The 19,919-nt window shown below is 51.0% G+C and overlaps 1 protein-coding gene and 1 non-coding gene across 8 annotated transcripts in view; one reads left to right on the top strand and one right to left on the bottom strand.

Annotated features, from left to right (window-relative positions):
• ZER1 (zyg-11 related cell cycle regulator) overlaps positions 1-19,371 on the bottom strand; it is a 43,672-nt gene extending 24,301 nt beyond the window's left edge. Inside the window, exons 1-8 of one of the 7 annotated variants that reach the window (XM_012458013.2) lie at positions 19,014-19,371; positions 5,770-6,021; positions 4,171-4,321; positions 3,534-3,970; positions 3,047-3,223; positions 1,792-1,906; positions 1,501-1,647; positions 997-1,170 (exon numbers count right to left, since the gene is read on the bottom strand). In XM_012458013.2, coding sequence (XP_012313436.1) covers positions 997-1,170; positions 1,501-1,647; positions 1,792-1,906; positions 3,047-3,223; positions 3,534-3,970; positions 4,171-4,321; positions 5,770-5,927 — 1,359 coding nt within the window. In that variant the 5' untranslated portion in view covers positions 5,928-6,021; positions 19,014-19,371. The remainder of the gene's footprint in view (positions 1-996; positions 1,171-1,500; positions 1,648-1,791; positions 1,907-3,046; positions 3,224-3,533; positions 3,971-4,170; positions 4,322-5,769; positions 6,022-19,013) is intronic. The other 6 variants (XM_064377369.1, XM_064377365.1, XM_064377371.1 and 3 more) reach the window with 6 other exon arrangements.
• On the top strand, positions 23-126 carry LOC135277446 (small nucleolar RNA U13). The gene has a single exon (XR_010345041.1). It is a non-coding gene; the product is annotated as a small nucleolar RNA U13 (small nucleolar RNA).
• Positions 19,372-19,919: the final 548 nt, after the last annotated feature.

The following is a 19,919-nucleotide window of genomic DNA, read 5'->3' as shown; positions in this document are numbered from 1 at the left end:
ATTAAAAAAAAATTATTGTTTGATCCTTTTGTAGTTTATGAGAGTGATGATTAGATCTTCATGCTTATGTGTGAAATGTGCCTCCCTCAAACCTTGTTATGACATTGGCATACTGTCCATCTGAAATGAAAAAAGTCTTTTTTGTTATAAAAATATGTTGGCTAGGCTGGGTGTGGTGGCACACGCCTGTAATCCCAGCACTTTGGGAGGCTGAGGTGGGTGGATCATCTGAGGTCAGGAGTTTAACACCAGCCTGACCAACATGGCAAAACCCATCTCTACTAAAAATACATAAATTAGCCAGGCATGGTGGCGCATGCCTGTAATCCCAGCTACTCAGGAGGCTGAGGCAGGAGAATCGCTTGAACCTGGGAGGTGGAGGTTGTGGTGAGCTGAGATTGAGCCATTGCATTCCAGCCTGGGCAACAAGAGTGAAACTCCCTCTCAAAAAAAAAAAAAAATGTTGGCTGATGAGAGAGATGTTCATGTTCACATGACACAGTTGAAGTAAAAATCCACAGTATACAAACAGTACACACAGTTTGTGTATCCCATTTACAAAATACATGTGCATAGGTTAAAATCCAGAACAACAGATATCCCATGTTACTGGTGCCTATCTCTGGGTAGTGGCCTTATGGGTGATTTTTATTTTCTGTATATCTGTAATTATAACTTTTCTATAATAAAAGCAGCTGTTGGTAAAAAATCCCCCAGCAGAGTGTATGGGCAGAAGGGCTGAGGAGGCAGCACACGCAGGGAGAAGGACAGGGTCCCTGGGCCCCCACCCCATATGGGGCAGGAAGGAAGAGGATGGAGGGCAGCCAGGGGTAATGGACTGTGGGAAGGGCCAGGTCCCAAGAGTCAGGGAGTATTGCTGTGGGAAAGGCAGCTGGGAGGGATGCAGCCCAGAGCCAGGGGAGCCCTGGCAGGACGCAAGAAGCAGGAAAGGGTGGCTGGGCCAGAGCATGCGGGCCGTGGTGGGTGGGGGCTCACCGTCACCTCCTGGTAGGATTCCATGCCATTCAGCACCACTTGGATGACCTGCCGGCGCAGCTTCACACTTTGCTCTGAGCGGTACTCGGAATTCGTTAGGTAGAAGAGGGCGGCGCTGCCTGTCACTTGAATGTTCCTGTCATATTTGTGGCATTTGAGGGCTGTGATGACCAGCTGTATGAAGACAGGAGGGACCTGGGCTGGCAAGTGCAGGGAGAGGCCCGGACTCTGTGAGGGGCTGAAACAGGCTCTCTGGGGCAGGATTTAGCCTGCTCTTGCTCTCTGAAGGCAGAAGTGGGGCCTGGGGAGCAGATACCAGGGTGGGGACCGAACAAGGCCGGTGCTGAGCAAGTCAAGTGCTGTGAGGCCCAGGCTGGGGTTTGGGTCCTGGGGCCCTGGGGACAGGTGCAGAGGGACAGGGGCTCTGGGGACACGGCTCAGCCAAGACCGGAACCCTCCAGGTGGGGAGGGACACAAGGCCGAGGCCCTGGGCTTCGGACTGACCTTCAGGGCCCGCAGCAGCTGGTTGCAGCGCTCAATGCGTGCGATGTCAAAAAGCAAGTTGATGGCCCGCGAGGTGATCTCAGGCCGGTGCTCCGTGTAGGCCTCGATGGCATTCAGCACCTGCTCCTCATTTTTGTCACCACTTACCTGCGGGTGGGACATGCTCAGAACAACCCACGAGAGGCCAAGGGCTGGGATGCTAGATCCCAGCTCCATTTCCAGCCCCAGAACCCAGCTCCTTCCCTTTCCCAGAGCTCCCTGGTCCTGCCCCACCCCTCTCCCGCAGCTCACTTTGTAGGCTGGAATGTGCGTGAGGCGGCACAGAGAGTTCTCGAAGAGCCCGAGGAACTGCAGCGGCCTCTTCAGAGCCCGGAAGGGTATGATGCTGCTCTTGGAAGGCTCGATGCTGGGGAAAGAGGGTACCAGGGTCAACAGCTTGGGGTCCAAGCCTGAGCTGGGCCTCCCCCTGGGGGTGGTGAGGCAATTACTTGCTTTCTCTTCTAGGCCCTCCAACCTCATCCCCCCCGCCTCTTTTTTTAAAATGGTAGGGGACACAGACACCACCTCCTAATGGAAGGGTGGCAAGGCTACATAGTAGGGGAACACATAGGATGGGTGATACAGCCACCTTTAGAAACCACTTGCCATTCTAGTAAGGGCATGGCAACCTTTAGGTCTCGCCAACAATCACAAAGGGACAAGCTTATCAACTGAATACCATTAAAGTGGGCTGGGGCCAGGGTTTATGTATGGCCAGTTACAGCTGGTAGGGTTTGGTCAAACTTCTCAACCAACCAACCCAGGAACCGACCTATCTCCTGCAATACCTCCTAGGTGGCAGACACTGCCAGCCTCACCTCTTCCATGGTGTGCTCTGTGAGGCTGAGAATCAGATGGTTCCCCAGTCGCCCCTCGTGCTCTCACCTGCTGGCCTTTGCATGTGCTGTTCCTTCTGCAAGAACACCCTTCCTCTGGCAAAGGCAGAATGAGCTTTCGGGACAGCCAGAATGCGTTCCTCCCCCTCCTTCCTTCCTGATCCTCAGGCAACCCCGGGGCCCTGGATTGCCCCTACCATAGCCCTTGTAATGACTTGTCTGTCCCCACCAGCTCACACAGACTCCAAGAGAGCAGGGCCTGATTCATTTCTTTATCTCTAGCACCCAGCACAGCACTTGGCGGAGGGGTAAGTGGCAAATACTTTTTTTTTTTTTTTGAGACAAAGTCACTCTGTGGCCCAGGCTGGAGTGCAGCCGCGTGATCTCAGTTCACTGCAGGCTCTGTCTCCCGGGTCCAAGCCATTCTCCTACCTCAGCCTCCCAAGTAGCTGGGACTACAGGTGTCTACCACCATGTCCAGCTAATTTTTGTATTTTTAGTAGAAATGGGGTTTCACCACGTTGGCCAGGCTGGTCTCCAACTCCTGGCCTCAAGTGATCTGCCCACCTTGGCTTCCCAAAGCGCTGGCATTACAGGCGTGAAGCACTGAGCCCGTCTTAAATGCTTGTTGAATGACACCCTACCAATAGCCATGGAGGGTGGGGCCCCACCTGGTCTGCCCCGATTCCTCTTCCATCTTGGAGATGCTGCAGTTCTCTAGGATCATGTGGCCAGAGATGTCAAGGGACATCAGGTTCCCCAGTTTCTGCACAAAGAGGCTCAGCACCTCCCGAGTCAGCTTGAACTTGTAGTAGCTGGAGAGGCGGTCTCGAGAGATGTCCAGGTGTCTGGAGATTGGGGTAGGGGGTGCAGGTCAGGAGCTGAGTACAGGGTGGGGCTGCCTTGCAGACCTCTGCTCCTTTAGTCTCCAGTAGGGGAGTGCCTACGCCTGCCACGACTGCTCCAGGGCATTCTGGGAAGAAACCTGAACCGCCCCAATCCAGCTGAAACACTGGGTTTAAGGAATGGGACTGTCTTCATCCCCACACTCAGCCTGGCCAAGGGCTCCTGAACCCTGAGGGCCTGACAACACCCACCTTTACTCCTCCCCACCTGTCCAGCCACCCCACCCTGGTAAGCTCCGGGCCAGCAGCTCACCGCAGCTTGTGCAGCTGCACGATGACCCGGATGTGGTCATCAGACAGGTCCATATTGTAGAGCACGAGAGACACCAGGCTGTCTTTCCACTGAGTGAGGAAGGCGGCGTCGCTTATCTGAATGCCTGAGAGGTCCAAGGCCGCCAGGGAATTGAGTGGCCGAAGGAGGGACTCCACGGGGACCCAATCAATCATGCGGCCCAAGTTGAGGAAGCGGAGGCGGCTGAAGCCCTCGAAGGTGAAGTCCTTAACCAGCACCTGGCAGGTGGGGTTGACGAGGCACTCATCTTCACAGCCGCCTGGGTTCTCCTCCTCATAGAAAATGTTTGTACAGCCAAAGAGGCTCAAGGACACCAGGGTGTGGCTGAAGCTCCTCAGTGTCTGCAGGCTCTTGGCGGACAGCTTCTCGCAGTTGGTCAGGTACAGCTCCACCAGGTCCTGGGAGTGGGCACAGCCATCATCATCACCATCCCTGCCCCTTCCCCCCGCCCCAGGCCTCGTCCTGGGCTACAGGTGGGTTGGAAAGGGGGATGTGCACAGTCAGGCAAGCACTGGTGGGACTGGGGATGGCTGGGCTGGAGGCAAGTAGCCTGGCCCCTGCTTGGCATGTGGCGCTCCTGTGGCGGGGCAGGCCTCACCTGCTTGCGGATAGCCTCCAGGTCCTGGTCCTGTACCAGGTCCTCGCGGAGGTGAATCCGGGTGAGGCGGGTGCTGCGGGGGTCCGAGAAGAGGCTAAAGAAGCTCTCGTGTGGCTTGAAGTTACAGGCAGCATTTACCAGCTCCACATACCTGGAAGAAGAGAATGCCTGGCTCAGGGGAGGGTCACAGGGACTCTCTTCCTCGCTTCAAAGCACAAGCCCTCCTCTCCCTGAAGCCTTCTTAGATCACGCCAAGTAGCAACGTCCTTCTCGTAAGAGTATCTGGTTAGGTACTGACTAAACTACCGGTGAGATTAAGGATGCCCAGGAACCAGGAATCTAAAGGTAGCTCTCTGGGAGACCTTCTAGGTGATGCAGGGGTCATCTCTCCAAAGGCACATGCCTGTCACACACCCTCCACACACACTGCAGGGGCAGCAGCCCCACTGGCATGGCCACTCTCAGAACCTTCTTTAAGCCCCTCCTGGGACCCTTTTAAACAGGCAAATTAAGCCAAGTGGTTAGAGTTCCCAGCTGGGTACAGGGCAAGCCCTTAATTATGCGCTGTTGAGACATCAGCTCACACAAGAATCCTGGTCTGCTGGGAAATGCTTTGGATTCAAATGCTTTGGAATCTAAATCCTGGCTTGGCTGCTTCCCACCTGGGCAACTTCACACGAGTAAATGAACTTTCCCAGACCTCAGTTTCTTCATCTGTAAAGTGGATATAACTCTGGGCTGCAAAGCGTCCAACCTATAGCCTGACCCACAGCAAATGCTCAGAACATTGTTACAGGTCCACCTCTGTCCTTAGGCCCACACAGGCTCCTGGTTTCCTATTTTCCTATGCAACTGTCTAACAATTTCCCTTCTGGGAATCTATTTTTTTCTTTTGTAGAGATGTCTCGCTATGTTACCCAGGCTGATCTTGAATTCCTGGCCTCAAGTGATCCTCCTGTCTTGGCTTCCCAAAATGCTGGAATTACAGGCGTGAGCCACCATGCCTGGCCACCATCTGGGCCTCCAGATTGAACTCCCAGCATTCAGTGACTACATAGCATGCTTCTAGGAGTCCCTAGAAGTGGGGAGGCCCTCGGAGGGCCATTCAGATTTTCTGGATGATTCTATCCCTGGTCATGGATCCATCACTCTGGCACTGGCACCTAAACCTTTATGTGCCCATGTTCACTGAATCCACAGGCACAGGCATGTGCATGCAAATGTACATACACACGTGGGGCAACACTTAACTCTTTCATGTATATGCAGATTTTGACACAATCACATCTCTAAATGCACACATGCAGTTTACTCTCAAAAGTAACCTGTGCTGCATAAGCTTACATGTGTAGACACACCCATGCCTTCACGTGCACACCCCTCCACATACATACCAACACGCACATATATATATATACCTGTACAGTTATGGATACACCACTATTCTTTTGCACCCATGAACATCCATGAGCACACACACACCCTTACACATTTGTCTCTATAGCTACTCCCCACGTAGTGCACACACATGGTCCCAATCTCTCTATACACATTCATGGTAAGACCCCTGCTCCCTCCTCAGCCCCTGGGCCTGCTCACTCATTGACGAGCCGGTCACAGATCTCGCTGGGCAAGAAGATGTCCGGATGTAGCCGTAGGGTCTCTTTGTCCAGCAGGTAGCCCAGGGTGCCATCCAGGTTGCGCAAGCAGAAGTCAGTACAGAGGGCCATCAGGGACTCAGGAGTGTCGGACGCCATGCTGGGGGCAGGCAGGTGGGCCACTCCAGGACAAGGGTCCCCAGGGGCAACAGTGATTCCTGAACACTCACAGGATCATTGGCAGAGCCACTGCCTGAGGAGTGGACAAGACGCCAAGTGAGCCACACACAAGGGCTAGAACCATCAGTGGTCCCATATCCATGCCCTGAGCAGGAAAACAGACCACACTCAAATTAGCAGCTTAGCAGGGCCAGGCCCATGTCTCCTGACTCCTCTCACCTGCCTCTGCTGTGCCACTATCTATGCATAATTTGACCTGGAAGAACATGGAGCCTTGTCCAAGCACTTATTTGCCTATGGGCAGACATGTGTGTTGGGGACCTAATGCTTGAGTAGGGATAATAGAGATTTTCATCTTCTGCTTCCCACAGTCTTAACAGCTACACTGGGATGTTCCATGCTGTGCAGTACTTCCTAACCTGTATACAGCTATGATTGATTGAGTAGTGAGTGTGCCAGGGCTTTATAGACATAGAGACATGATATCGCTGAATCTCATGGTGTCTGATTATGAGATAAGGGCTCCTCACAAGAGCAATGAAAACATATGTCCACATAGAAACTCAGACGTGAACATTAATAGCAACATTATTCATAAGAGCCAAAAAGTGGAAACCCAAATGTTCAGCTGATGAACTGATCAACAAAATGTTGTATATTCATACAATGGAATATTCAGTCATAAAAAGTAGTGATCCATGCAATAATGTTGGACCTTGAAAACATTATGCTAAATGAAAGAAATCAGTAAAAAAAGAAAGTCTCATACTGTATGATTCCTCTTATAGAAATGTCCAGTGAGAATAGGCAAATCTATAAAGACAGAAGCAGACTTGTGGTTGGGGAACAGGAGAGTAACTGCTAATGGGTATGGAGTTTCTTTTTGGGGTGACGAAAATGGTCTAAAATTGACTATGGTCACAGGTGCACTCTATGAATATACTAAAAATCATGGAATTACATACTTCATATGGGTGAATTGTGTGACATGTGAATTATATTTCAGTAAAACTGTTATTTTAAAAAGTGAAGCCTCCTACTACCTTCATGACTTTAGCACAGGTAATAATTTCTTGTTTTTTTTTTTTTTTTTTTTTTTTTTTTGAGATGGAGTCTTACTCTGTCACCAGGCTGGAGTGCAGTGGTGTGATCTTGGCTCACTGCAACCCCCACATCCCGAGTTCAAGCAATTCTCCTGTCTCAGTCTCCCAAGTAGCTGAGACTACAGGCATGCACCACCATGCCCAGCTAATTTTTGCATTTTTAGTAGAGATGGGATTTCACCATGTTGGCCAGGATGGTCTCGATCTCCTGACCTCGTGATCCGCCTGCCTCCACCTTCCAAAGTGCTGGGATTACAAGTGTGAGCCACCACGCCTGGCCCAAGATTTCTTTCTTTTTCTTTTTTTTTTTTTTGAGACGGAGTTTCGCTCTTGTTACCCAGGCTGGAGTGCAATGGCGCGATCTCGGCTCACCGCAACCTCAGCCTCCTGGGTTCAAGCAATTCTCCTGCCTCAGCCTCCTGAGTAGCTGGGATTACAGGCACGCACCACCGTGCTTAACTAGGACTCAAGAAGTGCCAACCAGGAGGTAGAAAATTATAAACTGATCTACACTGAAGTAAAGAAACTTCTGTTCATGCATATACAAAAATTCATTTGAGATAGAGGGTAGACATAAATGTGAAAGGTAAAACAATAAGGTTTCTAGAAAACACAGGAGTGTATCTTTATGACTTTAGAATAGGCAATTATTTCACATAAAGAGAAAGAGATTGATAAATTGGACTGCCTCAAAATTAAAAACTCAGTTCATCAAAAGATACTACGAAGAGGCTGGGTGTGGTGGTTCACACCTGTAATCCCAGCTCTTTGGGAGCCCGAGGTGGGCAAATCGCTTGAGCCCAAGAGTCAAGACCAGCATGGGCAACATGGCAAAACCCTATCTCACAAAAAATACAGAAAAAATTAGCTAGGCATGATGGCATGAGCCACCCAGCTACTTGGGAGGCTGAGATGGGAGGATCACCTAAGCCAGGAGGTTGAGGCTGCAGTGACCTTATGATTGTACCACTGCACTTCAGGCTGGGCGACAAAACCAGACCCTGTCTCAAAAAAAAAAAAAAAAGGTGAAAGATTTGAATAGGCATTTAATACAGGAAGATAGTGAAACAGACAATAAACATGTGAAAAGCACTCAGCTTCTTTAATATTAGGGAAATGAACAGTAAAACCATAATGAGATGCCATTTCCCACATGCCCACTAGCTCAACTGAACACAACAACAGCAACAACATGGGCAATACCTGGCATTGGAGAAGACGGCACGACGGGAAATCTCCCACAGGGCTGGTGGCAGAGCAAATTGGTGTGAACCGGAATATAATGGGAACACTGTTTAACACTATTCGGTATTTGCTAAAGCTGAATACACACAGGTTCAACACTGAGCAATTCCGCTCCTCGGTATATACCCAACAGAAATTCATACGCAAATGTGCACCAAAAGATCTACACTAGCATGTTCACAGCAGCACTATTTGTAATGGCCAAAACCAGAAAAGAACCTAAATGTCCACTGCCATTGGAATGGATAATTGTGGTACATTCATCTACTAAATACTGCCTGGCAATGAGAAGGCAAAAATTACTATCAACAGCTTGGATAACACTTACAGTGTTTTGTTTTGTTTTGTTTTAATTTTTAATTTTTTTTTTTTGAGAAGGAGTCTTGCTCTGTTGCCCAGGCTTGAGTGCAGTGGCATGATCTCAGCTTGCTGTAACCTCTGCCTCCCAGGTTCAAGCGATTCTCCTGCCTCAGCCTCCTGAGTAGATGGGATTACAGGGGTACGCCACCACGCCCAACTAACTTTTTGCATTTTTTTCCGAGACAGAGTCTCGCTCTGTTGCCAGGTGCCAGGCTGGAATGCAGTGGCACAATCTCGGCTCACTGTAACCTCCACCTCCCAGGTTCAAGCAATTCTCCTGCCTCAGCCTCCCAAGTAGCTGGGACTACAGGAATGCGCCACCACGCCCAGCTAATTTTTGTATTTTTTAGTAGAGATGGGGTTTCACCATGTTGGCCAGGATGGTCTCGATCTCCTGACCTCGTGATCCGCCCTCCTCGGCCTCCCAAAGTGCTGGGATTATAGGCATAAGCCACCGTGCCCAGCCGCATTTTTTTCTTTTAGTAAAGATGGGGTTTCACCATGTTGGCCAGGCCCAGGTTCAAGCGATTCTCCTGCCTTGGCCTCCTGAGTAGCTGGGATTACAGGCATGCACCACCACCCTGGCTATTTTTTGTATTTTTAGTGGAGATGCGGTTTCATCATGTTGGCCAACCTGGTCTCGAACTCCTGACCTCAGGTGATCCACCTGCCTCAGCCTCCCAAAGTGCTGGGATTACAGGCGTGAGCCACTGCGTATGGCGTATGGCCTTTTTTTTTTTCTTTTTTAGCTCATCAGCTATTGTTAGTGTTGGTATATTTTATGTGTGGTCCAAGACAATTCTTTTTCCAGTATGGCCTAGGGAAGCTAAAAGATTAGACACCCCTGTCTTAGAGGGCTCTGGAGTTCTGGAGCCCAGCATCACCCCAGCTTCTGGAAGCCTCGCTCCGTGTCCATTTATGAGCCTTCCAGACTGCTCAGGAAATCCAGTGGGAAGCCACAGGGCACTTTGGGCTTTGGAGTCAGTCAGTTCTGAGTTCAACCGTGGCACCACCATCTACTGGGGACTGTGCGGGGAAGAGCTGTGGAGTCAGGCAGGGCTAGCTTCACGTTTTGGCTCTGCTGCTCATGAGCAGGCAAACTTGGACAAGTGTCTCCACCTCTCTGTGCCTCAGTAACTCTTCCTCTAAAATAGAAGCAACACAATGTCTACAGCACAGTGTGAAAGTTACACGGGTAATATCAAAAGGGCTTACCATGGTGTCTGGCACATAGTCATTGCTCAATAAAGACACCTATTATCATTATTATAATCATCACCTTCTCCTACCTCATCTGCCTGGCCCCCACACAGAGTGGGGTATGTTCTAGCCCAGCTCCGGGCCTGTGCTCTCCAGGCCTGGGTCTCCCACAACAAGGCTTATTGTGTCAGCTGTCCCACTGACAGCATGACACCCTCTAGCGAAGGCACAAAAACCAGGATGCTTGGGTCCCAGGCATGGCCTTCCTTTGCCTTTGTTTGCTTCCAGATCTTCAAGAGCCCAGCAGCCTTTCTTGCCTGGGAAACTAGAGCCAGACGGAGCACTACTGGCAGGGAGTCCCCACTCTTGGAAAGCAACAAGTCCAGTTTCTTCTCAAGGCCGCCAGAATTTGAGCCAGCTTTCTGGCCTACTTGGTCCCCACTGACCCCCTACTCCAGCCAGCCTGGCCTCATTCACTGTACTGGCAAAAGGCCCTAGGCACAAATCAGCTTGAGACCTTTGCCCAGTTGGTTCCCTTTCAACCAGGACCATCCAAATCCAACTAATTATTGCACTTCCTACTTTAAATACTGCCTTCTCCCCTCCCTTACCCAAATACAATCCATGTCCTTCCTCTAGGAAGTATCTCCCGGCCACTCCAGCCCACATGATCTTTGAACTCTCCTTTCACGTAGCTGATACCTACGATCACAGTATCAAAGTTAATTCCTCTAGGAAGCCATCCTTGACCCGCCAGGGTGTGCCTACTGAGTGCACCCACAGGCCCGACCTACTACAGCAACAAACACTTTGTACTGATGTGGCTTTGATCATTCAGTGTCCTTGATGGATGGCTAGGTCTACGAGGGCAAAACCAGGCTGTCCTGTTTGTTTTCACATCCCTGGACTTGCTCACTCAGTCCCTGCTGAGCACTGGGGGTCCTACGGTGAGCAAGCTGGATGAGGTCCTTGACAGCAGGAAGCACACTGGCTCTCGTAGGTGGAGGGAGACAGATCCACCTACGAGGCCCACAAGTGCCCATCATGGAACTGGGACCAGCAGCTTGGAGGAGGGACCTGGGGCTCTGGTGCTCAACCAGGGGACTTCCCTGGACTGGGGAGTCAGAGCAGGTGTCCTGAGAAGTGACATTTCAGGCCAGGTGTAGTGGCTCACACCTATAATCCCAGCACTTTGGGAGGCTGAGGTGGACGGATCACCTGAAGTCAGGAGTTCGAGACTGGCCTGGCCAACATGGTGAAACCCTGTCTCTACTAAAAATACAGAAATTAGTCGGGCGTGGTGGCGCACGCCTGTAATCCCAGCTACTGGGGGAGGCTGAGGCAGAAGACTCACTTGAACCCGGGAGGCAGAGGTTGCAGTGAGCTGAGATTATGCCATTGAACTCCAGTCTGGGCAAAAAGAGTGAAACTCCATCTCAAAAAAAAAAAAAATGACATTTCAGCTGGAACCCAAAAGATAAGTCCTAGTTAACTCTGGTGGTGGGGAGAGAAGGGGAAGGCACTTCAGGAGGAAGCAAAGAAGTACCCAAGCTACAAGGAGAGGGGCTGCATGGGATGTGGGCACCACGGGCCCAGGTCCATGACTGTTTGCTAAATGAACAAAGGAAGCACTGAACACTCAATGTGGGGCCTGCCACACCGTGAGGTTTCAACAAAGGCCTGTGGAAGGAATGATGAAGGACTCACCAGCTGGGGTCTGCATGAGGCCTGGGAGGCACAGCACGCTCTCGCATTGTCCCTGCTCGCTCTGCCCAGGACACTGCTGGGTACCCAGTGGCTGCAAATGATGCCTCAGGGCTCCGAATGAGGGAGAGCCACCAGGACTTTGCCTTTTCTGCAGGTCTGAGCCCAGTTACCTAGGCAGCTACTCTGCCCTAATCCCACTCCCCAAGTGGAAGAAACACCACCATGTCAGTTGCTAAGGTCACCAAAAGCCCTCCAAAGACAAGTCAGGTAGATGGCGCCATGCTAACCTCCCCTTGGCAGTGCTGACCTTGCTACTCAGGGATGGAATGAGCCGGAAGAGGAAGGAGCCATCCTCCATCCTGCCACAAAGACTGAAAGGCCCTGGGGCAACAATGCCGAGCCCCATCCAGCTGCAGGCCTGGCACCTGCCAGAGGTGGCCATCTCTACCTACTCCACTCTGCCTACTCCACTTCTTAGGGACTGTCATTCTCAGGGCAGGCACAGGCCATCTGGAATTCTAGCACTGAGGACACAGGCAACCCTGATTATGACTGACCACCACACTGGGAGAACCCTGTGTCTTTCTCCATCCCTTTTCTTGCACATTCTCTAAAACTAGATCTATCATGAACTTACGACATCCTGGGGAATGGGGGAGGTGGGAGAGAAGAGAGAGCAAAACAGCAGCAGCAGCAGGCACCGCGGCACCACGTCCATGTTGGCTGTTTCCAGATGTGGTCCTAAGCTCCTTACAGGCTTTAGTAGTCTCTTATTTAACTGACAAAACATATCCTAGTATCCTGTACTTGTAACTAATCAATGATTTGCATAACAATTGTCTACTGACCCCCTCCCACTGTCTGTGAGCTCTGGGAGGACAGAAGCTGTCTGCTTGCATGCCTGCATGCATGCACATGTATAAACACACAGATACACAGACACACACACACAAGCACACACACACCTGCATCCTCGGTGCCTGACTTCTGTGCCCAACTTAAGCCTGGCGTTTAACAGAACAAAGGTTTGCTGTGGCTGGAATTACCTTACTCCAGTTCTATGAGATAGAGATTGTTACCCCATTTTCTGATGAAGACACTGACGCAGAAGAAGCAGTTAGCCTAAGATCACAAAACTGGAGAGTGGCATGCAAACCTAAAGCAGACCCCTGCTTCTCTTTTTTTCTTTTTTTTCTTTCTCTCTTTTTTTTTTTTTTTTGAGGGCATTAATCTGCCAAAGACCCCTGCTTCTCACCAAACATTTGGTCTTCAGTCCACCCATCCAAACAATGGGAGGGAAAGAGAAACTGAAATCCAGGGCAGGGAGCATGGGATCCCACCAGCGTCCTGACACCCAGGGGACAGAGAGGCGGAGGAGCCAGAAGCTCTGAGCCTTGGAGCAGTGCTCACCCTGTGAAATATTAACCCAGGAGCTGCGGGTAAAACCCAAACAAACACCCTATTTACAGAGGCTAGATGCTTTCCAGGAGGGAGTAGATCAAGGGCCAGAGACTGGGGGCACGAAGGCAATCAGAGCAAGTGTGGGGATCTCCAGGCAGTCAGGATACAGATGAAAACCAGAGGCCATGTAGCTCTGAAAAGTCTGCAGAGATTAAATCTGTGAGGTGGGTTATGTCAGAAAGATGCAGACATGCAATGAGGGAGGAGTGTGCATCACGGCTAGGTGGCTGCTGGTGATGCTGGAGACAGAGAGGTTTTGAGGAGGCTGCATTTGACTAGTAATCAGGCTGGCTGGCTGCTAGTCTTGTAATCAAATGTATTACTGATCCTACCCATACTGAATACCAAGTATATGCCAAGAATTCTGCTAAATATTTTATATGTGTTAATTCACTGAATTCTCTCAACACCCCACAAGGCAGGAGTTACCACCTACAACTTACAGAAGAGGGAGCTGGACTGAAGGGGCTATGGCTGTGTAATTTGCCACCGACTATGGCTTTGAACAGACAGATACGTACACAGGTAGTTCATTAGTTCAAGACTCAATGTGTCAGGCTGAGCGCAGTGGCCCACACCTGTAATCCTAGCACTTTGGGAGGCCAAGGCAGGTGGAAGTCAGGAGTTTGAGACCATCCTGGCCAACATGGTGAAACCTTGTCTCTACTAAAAATACAAAAATTAGCCAGGCATGGTGGTGCACACCTGTAGTCCCAGCTACTCAAGAGACTGAAGCAGGAGAATCATTTGAACCTGGGAGGCGGAGGTTATAGTGAGCCAAGATTGCGCCACTGCACTCCTGCCTGGTTGACAGAACGAGACTCTGTCTCAAAAAAAAAAAAAAAAAAGACCCAGTGTGTCCAGCTTTCCTTGCATGTTCGCATCAAAGCCACAGATAACTTATTTATTTTTCTTTTTTGAGACGGAGTTTTGCTCTTGTTGCCCAAGTGGCTAGAATTACAGGCACCTGCCACAATGCCTGGCTAATTTTTGTATTTTTAGTAGAGACAGAGTTTCACCATGTTGGCCAGGCAGGTCTCAAACTCCTGACCTCAGGTGATCCACATGCCTCAGCCTCCCAAAGTGCTGGGATTACAGGTGTGAGCCCCTGTGCTTGGCCTATTTATTTTTCTTTTAAGACAGGGTCTCACTCTGTCACCCAGGCTGGAGTGCAGTGGTACAATCTTAGCTTGCTACAACCTCCACCTCTCAAGTTCTAGCAATCTCCCGCATCAGCCTCTTGAGTAGCTCTAACTACAGGTGTATACCACCAGACCTGGCTAATTTTATTTTATTTTTTTGTAGAGATGAGGCCTCACCATGTTTCCCAGGCTGGTCTCGAACTCCTTGGCTCAAGCGATCTGCCTACCTCAGCCTCCCAAAGTGCTGGGATTCCAGGCGTGAGCCATGGCACCCGGCCGCCACAGATAACTGATGAGACACATGTTATCATTTGGTTTCCCAGATGAAGAAACAATGGTTCGAAGATGTGCACTGACTTGCACAAGGTCCCTTGGTAAGTGCCTGACCCTAAAGTTCAAGCTCCTTGCCATTATGCTGTGGGGAGGGACCATTTCTCCAAGCCTCAGCTTTCCCTTCTGTTCCATGAGCCTCCGCCGCTTCCTTACATCTCAGGCACTGAGCTCACATGATCCAGTACTGCTGGTAACCACTCTGTGGGCATATGTCATTTTTAAATTTTTTATTTTATTTATTTTATTTATTTATTTTTTAAAGACAGGGTTTCACCATGTTGGTCAGGCTGGTCTTGAACTCCGGACCTCAGGTGATCTGCCCGCCTTGGCCTCCAAAGTGCTTGGATTACAGGCGTGAGCCACCGCGCCCGGCCGCATACGTCATTTTTTGGCCACAGAACTGAAAGCTTCCTAAGGGCAGGGACTCTGTGTAATCCCTGGGGTCTCCATGACAAAGTATGTGACTGGCTTGGTGCCGGTGACAGAGCCTCAACTCCACAAGGTCCCCAGCCAGTGTTTTCCAGCCTCAATATTTATCAAGGTCCTTACCTGTCAGTGTGTTGTGAGTAGCACACGCTGTGTATGCATGTTGCAAACAGAGTTGCTGAGAAGATCACATGAAAAAATGGCAGGAAGGTGCTCACCGATAATTATGAAGAGTGATGTTCCTGAGAATAATGCTTAGAGAGACCCTTCTGCACCTCTGAGGCTGCAAAATCAGTTTCAGTGACTGCACCAGATATAAGACAGTGGTCCGCAAATACATAACCAGACAAGGGTCTCTGCACTCACCTCTCAGGAGTCCAGAACAAGTGAGGTGCTGAAGCCAGGCAAAAAAAAACACAGTGCCAAGAGCAGTCTTCCAGCTAGTGGGCCCCCAAAATGTGTCTGCAGAATCCTGGTGGTACTAATGATAAGAACCATTCTTTACTTTTGTAGAGAGCTTCAGAGCGCACCTAATTCTTTCACAACCTGCGTCTCATTTCATCCTCCCAGCAGCCTTCAGAGTTAGTAGGAGGCAAGGCAAGGCCATGATTCTTGACGTACACATAGGAAAACTGAGGCCCAGAGAGTAGACGGAACTTGCCAACTCAGACAGCAGGCCAGCAGCAGAGCTGGGGCTTGAACCAGGTCCTCAGGTCACCAGCCTGGGGCTCTACCCACAATGGCCTACCCTAATATGCTGGCTCTCAGCTCCTAAGTGCTCTGACCTTTCCTTTTCAAATCCTCTGGCCCAGTTACCCCGCTCAGCCTGTGACCTAGGCTGAGGATCTAGTACGGGATTGGGGTGTAAGGAGGGAGATCAACTGTGGTTCTGCTTCCTGTAAGGCAGGCTGGAAAATGCAGCCTCTGCCGGGCACTTCAGGATCAACAGCCCCTACCCACAGATTAGCCACGCACACTCCAACTACTATCTAGGCCCAGCATATGCTGCCCCTCCCAACCTGTCTCCAAGTCACATTCATTTCAATACCCTCATTTTGCCTATTTATATGGTAGAATGGGGATTTGCTGGGCTCTTTTGAAATTTTTTTTTTTTTTTTTTTTTAGAGATAAGATTTCCCTATGTTGTCCAGGCTGGTCTCAAACTCCTGGCCTCAAGCAATCCTCCCGCCTTGGCCTCCCAAAGCGCTGTAAGTGCCTGGCTCTTTTTCAAAAGTCCCCATCACCTTCCAGCGCTGTCAAAAAAGCCAGGACCAAGCTAACATCCTCCCTGTAGAACATTAACACACTGTTACCTCTGAGGAGTGTCAAGAAGTTTCTACCTTGCCTTCCCCAGTATTTCCTCAAACCCTACTAGCTGATGGAGGCAGCTAGAGATGGTGACACCACCAGCTAGTGCTAAAATGAATGGCTCTGAGGCAGACATACATGCAGACATTCCTCATCTTCATATCATTCTCATCAGCATGACTGGTGTGTATTGGGCATTTTGTATGAAATATTGCTTAAGTACTTCAGCTCATGATCTTATTTAATCCAAAGCCCTATTTTTTTTTTTTTGAGACAGAATTTCGCTCTTGTCACCCAGGCTAGAGTGCAGTGGCATGATCTCAGCTCACTTCAACCTCCACCTACTTGGGTTCAAGCGACTCTCCTGCCTCAGCCTCCCGAGTAGCTGGGATTACAGGTGTGTGCCACCATGCCCAGCTAATTTTTGTATTTTTTGTAGAGATGGGGTTTCACCGTGTTTGGCCAGGCTGGTCTTGAACTCCTGACCTCAGGTGATCCACCTGCCTTGGCCTCCCAAAATGCTGGGATTACAGGTGTGAGCCACTGCATCAGCCTGCCCTATTTTCCAGATGAGAAGACTGAGGTGGAAAAAGGTCCTGTGCCCACATTCTCACAACCAGGAAGCAACAGCATAACTTGATTTAATTGCAGTGCTCTGTGACCATGATTCTTTGCATTTATTCCATCAACAGTCATTACAAAGATGGAAGAAGGGTACTTACAACCCAAGGCCAGAGCACAATGGCCATTTGTCATCTAAAACAGATCTGTGTTTTCTCCAACCACCAGACACTTCAACAAGCACAGTTCTGAAAGGGTGTCCCATTAGACGCCCTGTAACCCTGTATCACAAGGACAGTCCTGATGTCTTCCACACTGTTATTTGGTCCTCACTGTTCTCTGACTTCCTTGCCAACTGCTTTTCCCCTCCTTCAACCTGCTGCAGCCCCCTGTCCTCCTGCTGTTTCTTTTCTTTTCTTTTCTTTTCTTTTCTTTTTTGAGATGGAGGTTTGCTCTTGTTGTCTTGCTGCCCAGGCTGGAGTGCAATGGCGCGATCTCGGCTCACTGCAACCTCCACCTCCGGGGTTCAAGCAATTCTCCTGTCTCAGCCTCCTGAGTAGCTGGGATTACAGGCATGCACCACCAGGCCCGGGTAATTTTTTATATTTTTAGTAGAGATGGGGTTTCACCATGTTGGCCAGGCTGGTCTCGAACTCCTGATCTCAGGTGATCCACCCACCTCAGCCTCCCAAAGAGCAGGGATTACAGGTGTGAGCCTTCACACCCAGCCTCTTTTTTTTTTTTTTTTTTTTCTGAGACGGAATCTCCCTCTTGTCACCCAGGCTGGAGTGCAATGGCACAATATCAGCTCACTGCAACCTCCACCTCCCAGATTCAAGTGATTCTCCTGCCTCAGCCTCCTGAGTAGCTGGGATTACAGGCATGAGCCACCATGGCCAGCTAATTTTTTTGGTACTTTTAGTAGCAATGAGGTTTCACCATTTTGGCCAGGCTGATCTTGAACTCCTGACCTCAGGTGATTTGCCCACCTCGACCTCCCAAAATGCTGGGATTACAAGTGTGAGCCACCGTGCCGGGCCCTCCTGTTTCTTCCAATCACCAGGCATATGACCACAGGACTTTTGCATTTGCTGTGGAATGCTCTGCCACCAGAGAGCTGTCTGGATTGCTCTCTCACTCACTTATCTCTGCTCAAAGGTCATCTTACTAGAGACCTTCCTTGAACATCCTCTATAGAAAGACAACTCCCACTCTCTGACCCTTCCCATGGTCCTTCCTTCTTTTTCTCCAAAGCACTTATTACCACACTACATATCATGTTTATTATTTCCTGAATGAACAAATGAACCAAAGTAGCAAGGCCCTTCACCCCTGGCCACCACTTTCTGCTCTAAGTATAGCCTCCTGTGACCCTTTTCAAAGCTGTGCTTTCATGCTCATCCTAACCAGTGTGAAGCCTGAAGAGAAACATTCTGTGGGAAAGATCACACATCGGAGAATTTTCCCAAGACATCGGACATTCCCCTCCCCCTTAAAAACCAAATGCACTAGTCAGGCGCAGTGGCTCATGCCTGTAATTCCAGCATTTTGGAAGGCTGAAGCAGGTGGATCACGTGACCCTAGGAGTTCAAGACCACCCTGGGCAACATAGTGAGACCCCATCTCTATTTTTTAAAAAATAAAGAAAGAAAATAAAAACAAAACAAAACAAAACGAATGGACTGACAAGCACAGGCAAAGACTGGAAATCTTGGGGTCCTTCAGTCAAAGAGCAGCCAAGACAAGTTCTACCCACAGAGCTATAGTGGCCAGTACAGTCAGTTTCACTTTTAACTCACCTGTCGGGCTCCCTTGGCCCTCGGGTTGCAACCTCACCCTGTTGGATTTCCCTGTATTTTGTCATCCCTTTTGGGAGCTGATCCAGAATCCAAGTCGTCCCTGAGCTTTTAAGCACTGCTCTGGGGTAACTTAAGCTCATCCAACAGGTAGGAGGGGCAGAGGCTGGCCCTCTCAGCCCTATACCGATCCCCCATCTTGTAGGGGCAAACGACAGAGCGTCATTTTCTTTCTGGAGGAAGGGAGCCCAGTTTTAAAGACACGATTCTCAGACCCGGCGGCAGGGATAGAGAAGGAAGCCCTCCCACCACTGGCCGAATGGACCTCAGAGAGTGGTTGCAGCGGCGATGCTTAGGCCCCGTAGGCAGGAGGCGAAGGAGGAGGACGCAGGTACATCCCTTGGCCCGGGGTCCAGGACCTACCCTGGGATGGGGCTGCCCTCAGCGTTGGGAAGCGGACGTGAAGCTTCGCAGGCGAGGAGGAGCGGAGAATGGAGCCCGGGAGAATCCGGGACCAGAGCGCCTCAGGAGGTTGGGGACCTCGTCAGGCTAGGGCCGGGGTCTGGGGTCCGGGGGAGACGGGGGTCGGCGGGGCGGAGCTTAGGATCCCGCGGACGGGAGCTCCGGACGGGAGGAGGTCGCGACGGGGACCCCGTGGCGGTTACCTTGCCCTTAGGGCTGCCGGTTGGGCTGAGGCTCCCGGGCCGGGCCCCTCCCCCGATCCGGCTCCTACGGCTCGGAGCCTGCAGCCGCCGCCGCCGCCTCCGCTGTCAACAAACCCGGGGTGCGTCACTTCCGGGGACGCCCCTTAGCAACAGCGAACGGGTTCCCCCGAGCCGTCCCGCGGCCAACGCGGGCGGCGGCGGCAGAAGGTTCCGGGGTCCGGTGGGAGGCTCCTCTCCCGAACCCAGCGCAGTCCGAGGGTGGAGGAGGCAGCGGGGTGCGCCCTCAGGCCGGCCGAGAGCACCTGTCCTCCAGGGCCCTCCCTGGTCTCCGAGGGGCCCATTCGTGGAACCCCAGGTTTGGGGTTCATCTGACCCCAGCACTGCTGAAGGGCAGGACTGACTCGGCGGTTCATCTGACCCCAGCACTGCTGAAGGGCAGGACTGACTCGGCGCCAGCCCCTGCATCCAGCGCCCTACTGAACATCTCTCGCGTTCTCCACAGGTGGCTCACACTCGCGCGTCCAGCCGCAGTCATCACCATCCCCCAAAACGTGCTCCTACACCTCCATCTAGGGCATGCGCCACCAGGCCACCGAGCTTCCAGATGGGAAGCTGGGAGGCGACCTTGGCCCTTGCATTGCCCTAGGCCCCTCGATCAGTCTCC

Source organism: Aotus nancymaae, unplaced genomic scaffold (assembly GCF_030222135.1).
Source record: "Aotus nancymaae isolate 86718 unplaced genomic scaffold, 86718_ANA_hifiasm-v0.15.2.pri h1tg000003l, whole genome shotgun sequence".
NCBI classification, from domain to species: Eukaryota; Metazoa; Chordata; class Mammalia; order Primates; family Aotidae; genus Aotus; species Aotus nancymaae.
The sequence above is the reverse complement of the archived record's forward strand: the minus strand, read 5'-3'. Positions and strand labels throughout refer to the sequence as shown.